This window comes from Saccostrea cucullata, unplaced genomic scaffold (genome assembly GCF_032062105.1).
Source record: "Saccostrea cucullata isolate Sc308-1 unplaced genomic scaffold, CSIRO_AGI_Scuc_v1 ctg18067, whole genome shotgun sequence".
Classification (NCBI taxonomy): Eukaryota; Metazoa; Mollusca; class Bivalvia; order Ostreida; family Ostreidae; genus Saccostrea; species Saccostrea cuccullata.
This window is the reverse complement of record NW_026920219.1, coordinates 6,806-16,749: the sequence shown is the minus strand read 5'-3', so window position 1 is coordinate 16,749 and position 9,944 is coordinate 6,806. Positions and strand designations below refer to the sequence as shown.

The following is a 9,944-nucleotide window of genomic DNA, read 5'->3' as shown; positions in this document are numbered from 1 at the left end:
AATCCTTTCAAAAGCATGAACACGTAGAAAAAATAACCTTTAAGAGAAGTTTTTAAGGGGATATCATATTTTTAAAAACGCAAAAATCTTCATTTGAACCCGATGCATAGAAAAAATTTACAATAGAAAGTTAGCAGTTAGCCCTTAGACTCATGCACCAACAAGCAGTATCCATTATATGAAGTTAAAACAGAAGTAAATAAAAATTTGTGAGTTTGGAATAGTACTGAAATGAAGCTGAATCATTTTCCTTTCCTATTATAAGACGCGCCATTGCATAAAGGTCAGTTTGAGCATGTCCAAATCAAATGCTGTTGACTTAAAAACATTCAGTTTATATGAGTACTTGTCTGCAGCTTTTTTTGTTTGAAAGATGCATCTTAGGAAATCACATTGTCACATATCTTAAGGTTAGATAACTCAAATGATCTTCCATTTAACCTACCCTACAAATATTCTTCTAGACAACGCCTTTAATCTTTGATACAGACATTTTGACTCAGATTTTCTGAACACCAAGCTGCCGAGGACCTTGTACTTTATAACCAAATAGAAGTTGCGTAATACAGAGTTACTGTTTTAAGAGACTGACCACCTAACTGCAAGAGCGGCATTTTCCATGAAGCAATATAATATTTTATTAAAGAAACTAAAAGAACGCGACAAAATCTAATAGCCACTTGGTTCCTTTTTCTGGCCCTGTGAATTTCTGAAAAATTCAAACTGCTTAGTTTTGGTTGAAAATGAGCATTCATCACTGGGACTCTTGGTGACCGTGTATCTATTGAACATGACGTAATATTTTCTCTCGTTACAAATTGGGGTATTTTATTTTTATATTGCACATTCAGCAAAACCCCTCTGATCTAAAATGTTCAATTACATAACGAAAAATCTGTTTTTGAAGACAAAATAACATGCTTTAATTTTTGGATCGAGGGTTGTGCTCATATTTTAATTCTTTGCTGAAGGTAGTCAAAGACCCTTGTTTTCTGCAAAATTAAAAAAAAAATTGCATTTTCACAAAGCCTGTTTACCTATACCTAGAGTCCAAAAAAAAATCTTTTGTTACAGGAAGAAAGAGCACAAAGTCTCTACGTTATTTTGATGTATGAAATTGGCTAGAGATAAATACTGTGGTTTCATTAATTGTCGCTAGGCACCAATTTCCGGTGATTTTGTTGTTGAGTGGATCCATGAAATTATGTGTTCATTGAATTAAGAAATATAAATTCATTTTAATTAAAATCAGACTTCTTAGATCCGCGCCATATACACTCTGCGTAGGAATTTTAATTGAAGAAAAAGTTGATAGATTTCGCGATTATTATTTTTTTTTCATAGTAACAGATATTGAAATTTAAAATTAAACTAGGGAAAATTATTTAAATAGATCTACTGTTTAAAAGGGAATATTAATACATTTTGAAACATGGAAATCTCAATCCGTCTTTTTCATCACATATTACAATAATTATTTTCTGTGTTAACATCAAGATACTGCAGTTCATAGTTATCACTTTGTTCTTGTTCAATGGGCCCCTGTGATCCTGTTTGCACCCCTGATGACAAATGCGTTGGACTACAGGAGCAAAATATCTGTTTTCTTTTATATGCAGAATGATACCTTTAAAGAAATTATTTAGCATGATTAAGTTGAAATGAAATTGATTGAAACGGCAAGACAAATGGTCATTTTGTATAATTAAGTAATGTACCTTTTTATGCAAAAGCCGAACAGTAGACTCGCGTTGAAAACCAAACTGATTGTTCAAACTGCAATTATTTCAGCTGGTACAAAAATTCTGTAGCCTTTTTGCTCCCTCACTAGAGTAAGATAAATTGAAAGATTTTTTTTCTCATTAACATTTGATGATTTGAATTTTGTTTGTTTGTTTTTTTTTCTAAACAATTAAAATTTCATGTTATTCAAACCGAGGTATTTATATATATGTATATATGAAAGCATTTCAAAAGCAATACTCTCGAGACAATTCAAGCCTTTCCATCCCAGTTTACATCCAAATTCGCAATGTCCACTAAATCTACTGCAGTTCCGAGAAGTGAAGCAAAACATACTGCATTCTTGGTGACAGTTTTTTCCAAAATATCCGAATTCACAAGCTATAATATTAAATAAAAAAATGTTCTTAGATACTACATTCGATTGAAGCAACAATTTCTCTCTCTCTCTCTCTCTCTCTCTCTCTCTCTCTCTCTCTCTCTCTCTCTCTCTCTCTCTCTCATCGATAAGACTAAATATGAAAAATTATAGGAATATATGAAATCAACATAATACTGTTTGAAATTAGATAATAAACAACTCTGCATTAGATTTAGTTTTCCTGTCTGATAGTCCCGCACTAAAAATAAATATTTTACCATGGTACATCGACAATTGCCTGCCTAGCAGTTCTCTAAATTAAACATTCTATGTTAATTTTGAATATGAAATTAATTTTGTTATAGTGTTGAAAATAATTTATACTCTAATAAGTTTTGGAAACACAGTTGATCAATTTTTTAGTACATGATGTTATAAAGATTTTTTTTTTATGTAACATGAAGGTATCTTGTTTGAATAAGACCCGCCTTCTTTAAAAAAAGGCCTATGGGGACTGCGTACCTTCATCACAGGTCCCCCCTTTGTATCCAGCCTTGCATCCTCCAACACAAATTCCGTCAACATTACTACATCCTTCCACGCATTCTCCACAATGTTCACTACAATTTGCACCATATCTATTCACAGTACATTCTATAAGATAGAAGAAAAATCGAAATATCAGATGATATAAAGAGGCTGACATACTTTTCTTGTAAGATCAGCTTCATCAGTCTACAGAGTTGAGTCCTATCCTAATTGTACGAGATCTATTTAAAAATCAATTCAATGTATATAAAACACATTAAAAGAAAAATAAAGAACCTTTGTTACACTTAATCCCTTCATAACCTGCTTTGCAACCTCTTGGACAAAGTCCATTTATATGATCACAGACTCCAAGACATTCACCACATCTACTACTGCAATCTTTTCCATAGGTTCCTGATGCACACTCTAAATAAATAGTATAGACTGAGTATAAATTGATGTTATTTAGCAAAACATATTAAATGTATTTACTGCATCATTCATTGAAAAGAACTACTGCAACTATTTGATATAAAGATTTAATCATCAAAATACATAAAATTATATTCAATGAATTTTTCTATACATTGTATTTTTTTGGAAATTAACAGCATTCAACAACTTATGACTTATTCAAACTTTTCTTAATACGCGATAGAACACATCCGGTAAAGAACTGTTTTTCTTTGCAAGCATTCAAATTATTTCTCTGAAAAATGCTCTATCAATAACGAAGTATTGGTAATGTTTTTTTCTTTTTCTTTTATAAAATACTTGAAATGTTCATTTTGTAATTGAAATAGGATTTTTAAAAAAATTCGTTCGCATGATAACGTTTTCAAGAACACGAATAATAATGAGACCTTCGAAATTAAAAAAAAATCTTTCTTTTACCTAACTAAAAGCGCCAATGAATATTAACTTAAATTTAAAGCCTAAATACGTGTGTAGTTGAAGACATATCAATATATTAAAATTGCTTTTATATAAAGGTACTTGCGTTAAAAAGGTATATTCTAATTCGAATTTCAATAGATATTTTGTACCTGCTTTACATGTTAATCCTTTGTATCCCGTCTGACATCCTGCATGACACGTTCCATGCACGTGATTACATTCTCCTATGCATTGTCCACAATATTCCTCACAATCAGCACCATACGAACCTGGAGCACATTCTAAAGTAAACAAAAGCAATATCTTGTTTTTATAATTTATATTTAAAAAATATATAGGTAAATATTATTTATCTAATTTACTGTTAATGTATTTGGTAATATAATGAAAGAAAAATCTATAGATAAATATTTAAACCTCATTCAGCAGATAGTAACCAGATATTCTTGAACCAAGCCTAAGCTAAAACTCAGTATGTTTCCAAAAAAATCAGAGTCAAGAAAGAATATTAAGAAATTGATGCCAGTTTACAACACAAAAAGCCTAGGATGAAAAGTCTTTAATCAGAGACACTTTGTCTGAAGAAACTACTTATTATAATAGTACAAGAGATATATGTATTCTTGCTAAAACACACAAGGACAGAGTCCATAAGTTTTACAAGTTCGGTAAAACACTGGTCGTTATAATCCTAGGATCATTTTGACTCAAGAAAAACAGTCCATTTTCAAAATAATCTATCCATTGATATTAATTGGTCCATCCCGTGGCAACCAGAGAGAGTGGACCAGTAAATCCATCCAATTCCAACTCCATGTTGCCCATACATGTACATGGTACATTGTAAAAACCCAACAAAGTTGAATTCAATTCAGCAGTTTATGGGTTGAAGTTAACAATATCCAGAGGTTTACGGCTCACGAACAACAAACTTTACTTGCTGCATGACAGTCACTACAGACGAATACAGTTTTCACTTTGTCACTCGAATGACTCAAGAACCTACAAACCTCATATAGTACCAGATGTTTTTTTTTTCTTATGTTAACTAAAATTTTCACTTGAAAACATCGGTTTGCAAAAAAGATATTCTAGTGTTTTGTTTTGGTAATAATTCTCTTAACATTTGCCTTAACATAAATTTGGGATATGTGGATTAATTGATAGATGATAAAACGACCTGCAGGAAAAGGAAGTTAAAGTATTATCAAAGTCTAAAAAAAATTCTACTATGGAAGAAGTTATATGAAGCTTATTTGCAATTACGGTCATTGAAAATATTTCCTTGATGCCTAGACTAACATCCCTGAAAAAAAGCCATTGATATAAAAGCATTTTCCCTCACATATTTTACAGCTTGATTTAAATGTTCTTCTAACATACCAATTAAGATTATAAATTACAGGTTACGTATTTTCAGATATTATGCTAGAAGGTTTTAAAATTATAATCAAGGAAGTTAAATTTTGAAAGGGACAGAATGACGTATACTAGCAAATAAGACTCTATTACAGAGAATTCAACATACCTTCCTTGCACATTATCCCATTATACCCTGGTGTACACCCTCCAGAGCAATTGCCGTATCTATGGTCACAGTACCCGGCACAGTGTCCACACTGACTGGTGCAGTTTGCTCCAAAGGTCCCCGATACGCAAGCTTATAAAAGAAAAATACTTGTGTTATTTTGAAAATATGGGAGGTTTTCGTTTTCTGTTATCACAGTAACCATAGATCGAACAGCGATAAAAATGATGGTATTTATAATAAATATACTTTATAACAAAGATGATGAAAAGCATGGCTCGATCTTGACTTAGCCTTTTCCTCTCGAAATCTTTTTTCTAGATCAACACTCACGTGACTATTTTTTTTTTTTTCAAGAGTTATGTCCATGATAAAAATTAAAAGTGGATGACTTTTTTTTCTTTAAACATTCAACTTCCACTCACGAGAATAAACTTTTTATAAGCATCAAGCCTCCGTTAATCATTGAATCAAAGCAAACCGGAAGAAGACATGGCTTCTTTTTTTACTTGTCTGTAAAAACACTCTCATGGAATAAAAAGAACGAGAACTCTCTAAATAATGAAAAAAATAGAGATCATAGGAGTTATTTTTTCCTTCATTTTTTAGATATTGAATTAAAACATTTATTGAATATAAATTTTGAAGAAGTAGACGATCCCGACGGCTCACGAACGACAAACTTTACTTGCTGCACGACAGTCACTACAGCGCAAGTGAGTTAAGGCTAAATATGGATATTTCTATGCAAATGAGCTAATAAAAATTCATAAGTTGTATATTTTATGTACAGAGAGTGTTGAAATTGATTTTCTTATATATATTTAGTACCCAAAGTTAATTGATGCAAGTGCACATTATGACGTCATATTATGACGTCATTGTTCTCTCCCATTCAAGGTAATAGATCACATCAACAAAATCACGTCGGCGCAAGGGCATATCCTATCTAATTTGAAATAAACTATGTATAATATTAAAGAGAATATTCTTAACATTATTAAAATTGCTGCACAAATCCTATGCACTTTCTCAATCGATAAAAATTTTAAGAAGCTTACACTGGACTGTAAATTTTTACCCTGTTCAAACTTAAAACTGCACGAATAGGAACTAAACACTTCAAGTGCCGACATTTGTGCAGCAATATCTTAAATCCTTGGAATATCCTGCGTCTTTTTAAACCTTGTTTATGTAAAACAAAGTAAGGTATGCCCTTGCGCCGAAGCAATTTTGTTGATGTTTCTTATAAACTTGTGTAGTAGAGGTCGATGACGTCATAATATGACGCCTTATGTGTATTGGCTATCGCATGTCGTGGGAACAAAGAATGTATTAGAAAACAAGTCTTAACATTTTCTGTGCGGTAAGTAGAGCAATTATGGAATTTAATTAATATTTTGCATAGAAACCTCCGTATATAGCCTTAACTCACATGCGAGACGAATACAGTTTTCACTTTGTCACTCGATTGACTCAAGAACCTTCAAACCCCATATAGTACCAGATGTGTCTTTTCGTATGTTAAATAAAGTTTTCACTTGAATACATCGGTTTACAAAAAAGATATTCTAGTGTTTTGTTTTGGTAATAATTCTCTTAATATTTGCCTTAACATAAAATTTGGGATATATGGATTAATCGATAGATAATAAAACGACCTGCAGGAAAACAATTCGGAAGTTAAAGTATTATCAAAGTCTAAAAAAAATCTACTATGGAAGAAGTTATATGAAGCTTATTTGCAATTACGGTCATTGAAAATATTTCCTTGATGCCTAGACTAACATCCCTGAAAAAAAGCCATTGATATAAAAGCATTTTCCCTCACATATTTTACAGCTTGATTTAAATGTTCTTCTAACATACCAATTAAGATTATAAATTACAGGTTAAGTATTTTCAGATATTATGCTAGAAGGTTTTAAAATTATAATCAAGGAAGTTAAATTTTGAAAGGGACAGAATGACGTATACTAGTAAATAAGACTCTATTACAGAGAATTCAACATACCTTCCTTGCAGATTATCCCATTATACCCTGGTGTACACCCTCCAGAGCAATTGCCGTATCTATGGTCACAGTACCCGGCACAGTGTCCACACTGACTGGTGCAGTTTGCTCCAAAGGTCCCCGATACGCAAGCTTATAAAAGAAAAATACTTGTGTTATTTTGAAAATATGGGAGGTTTTCTTTTTCTGTTATCACAGTAACCATAGATCGAACAGCGATAAAAAAGATGGTAATTCATAATAAATATACTTTATAACAGAGATGATGAAAAGCATGGCTCGATCTTGACTTAGCCTTTTCCTCTCGAAATCTTTTTCTAGATCAACACTCACGTGACTATTTTTTGTTTTTCAAGAGTTATGTCCATGATAAAAATTAAAAGTGGATGACTTTTTTTTTCTTTAAACATTCAACTTCCACTCGCGAGAATAAACTTTTTCTAAGCCTCAAGCCTCCGTTAATCATTGAATCAATGCAAACCGGAAGAAGACATGGCTTCTTTTTTTACTTGTCTGTAAAAAAACTCTCATGGAATAAAAAGAATCAGAACTCTCTAAATAATGAAAAAAATAGAGATCATAGGAGTTATTTTTTCCTTTATTTTTTATATAGTGAATTAAAACATTTATTGAATATAAATTTTGAAGAAGTAGACGATCCCGACCAATGATGGTTCGACATCATACGTCATCATACACATGTATGCCTCTTTGAAGAATTATAAAGAAAAATAGAAATAAAAGTTTGCTTGATGTATTAAAACATATCAAAAGGAATTATACAGTTACAATGTCGGGGGGCTTAAGGTGAACAAAAAGAGATGACTTAGTATTTTAAAGGAAAATAATTCTGCAAGGTCGATAGAGCAACACTGGATGGACTATGGCGTTGGGAGATATATTTATCCAGCTCAAGAGAAAGAGCAATTGCAGAAAGGACGCTTCATTATTTTGGGGACATGATATATTCTTTTTTCCTCACTTTAAACCTTCTTTATAACTTATTTTTTTAGAACTATGATAACTTTTCTACATCCGTGCTTCTGACAGCTTTAAACAGACTTGGAACAATGCTTGGAACAAAGTGTTAATAACCTGCCTAGGTTCCCTCTACCTTATTGACAAAAAATTCGAAAATTAATCATATTTAAGTTTTTATCTGATAATATTTGTTTATATTTAAAAATATAGGTACGTGCATCATTTATAATACATGTGGGCTATATTACCACAAATAAAAAAAAACCCTGTCAGATGAGAATTTCGGTTACTATATAAAAACAAAATTCAGTGTTCACAACTACTCATCCGAGAAATGCATGATATAACGCAGGAAGAGTGTTTAAAAGGCACAATCACTTGCAAATTGATGAAAACAGATATCATGCACCAGTTGATGCACCTGAGGTGTAAACGATTTTTAGATAATAACAGTCAATATGATTTTTTTTTCAACCATGGTACAATTGACAGAAGTTCAATGGGGTTTCCTGTGCAGTATCTTATAAATTTCTCTCCTTTTTATGCCTAACCCGTCTTCAGAGAGGACAAGAAATGTTTTAACCATCCGTGGCAATGATGTTACATGGACAGAGACACGTCAAGATCGGGTTATTTATCCTGCCAGCTTTACATCGCACTCTTATAAACACTTAAACTCCTATAATTAAAGTAAGCAAAATTTATTACATTTTTCATGAACGATTGTACAATTAAAATTTAAGGTTTTTTGTTCGATAGCTTTACGTTGATGTTCCACCTACTGCGCGTGTCCTTTGCATATTTTTTTCGAGTGTGTTTACCCTCGGTCCAATATAGCAAGAGTTTGTAGAGACTCTCTAGCTTTATCCACTTGAATTGTCTCCGTGAAGTTTTTTTTCTCATTGAACATCAAAGGGACAAAATATTTGATATGGTTCAAAATTTCCAAGCTGGTCTCTTTCATTTTAGGGCTACCTTAAAATCTTATTGAAGGAGTCTAATAATATCCCTTTTTGACGGATAGAAAACTCATACACTCCAAGAAGACTCCATGTAAAGTAAAATCAAGGTTGTGACAGATTCACTAGCGATATATTGAAGGTAAGTTTTTTTTTTTTTTTAATTTTCAGGGGGTCTTTTCATATGAGTTTCAAAAACTCATGAATAATGCAGAAAAATCTAATGAGATTTTGGCTAGTTTGTCATTGTAGATGATTTTTAAGGTAGGAATACTGAAAAATACATATTTTTTTTTTCAAATTAAAAGTTAACCAGGCATTTCTTGTAATATGTAAAATTAATCTTTGAGAAAAAGTATTTTATTAAGTTTGAATACTTACAGAAATCACAATTTTCTCCTCTATATCCAATATCGCACCACAAACAGGCACCTGTTTCTGTATCACAATTTTGGCAATGTATGGGACATCTGAGTGAACAGTTTGATCCATAATATCCTAATGCGCATCCTACATGTATTAAGTTTCAATAGTCTGTACAAGATGCATTCAATAGTTACAAAAACATATAATTTGAGATAGTCAAGAATTTTGTAAATCTCTGTAAAACACGTATATGCTAAACAAAAGTTATGCTGAAGCATTTTTAATTATATATTTGAAATATACGTTTAGTATTCCATGTAATGAACAAAGAAGTTTGTAAAATACTTTCAATCTTTTTAATTTTTTCCTGGCTCATTCTTTTAGTTTGTTAACTAATTAAAGCCATATATGGCGTATGTACAATGAAAATTATTAGACTACAATTATAAGAACTTATTATTTGTATCATTACTTCATATAAAGGTAGAACTTTTCCGTAAATTACAAAATCTAAGTCAATTGCGTTATAAAGATATCACAATTTAATTTGGATTCTCGGAATTT

At 31.6% G+C, this 9,944-nt stretch overlaps 1 protein-coding gene across 1 annotated transcript; it reads right to left on the bottom strand.

Annotated features, from left to right (window-relative positions):
* Positions 1 to 1,911: 1,911 nt before the first annotated feature.
* Positions 1,912 to 9,506, bottom strand: LOC134245116 (multiple epidermal growth factor-like domains protein 11). Its single transcript, XM_062727378.1, has 7 exons — positions 9,396 to 9,506; positions 7,101 to 7,206; positions 5,061 to 5,192; positions 3,682 to 3,813; positions 2,930 to 3,061; positions 2,627 to 2,758; positions 1,912 to 2,124 (listed from the first exon to the last, which is right to left on the bottom strand). The coding sequence occupies exons 1-7, from the start codon at positions 9,504 to 9,506 to the stop codon at positions 1,913 to 1,915; spliced, it is 957 nt and encodes a 318-aa protein (XP_062583362.1). The 3' UTR covers position 1,912.
* Between the last annotated feature and the right edge of the window lie 438 nt (positions 9,507 to 9,944).

Coding starts and splice junctions, on each gene's coding strand:
- LOC134245116 (XM_062727378.1), bottom strand. CDS start 9,506: ATGGATCAAACTGTTCACTCAGATGTCCCATACATTGCCAAAATTGTG. Junction 3,062..3,681: donor AGGATTAACATGTAAAGCAG/GTACAAAATATC, acceptor CTATTTATTTAG/AGTGTGCATCAGGAACCTAT. Junction 2,759..2,929: donor AGGGATTAAGTGTAACAAAG/GTTCTTTATTTT, acceptor TCTATCTTATAG/AATGTACTGTGAATAGATAT.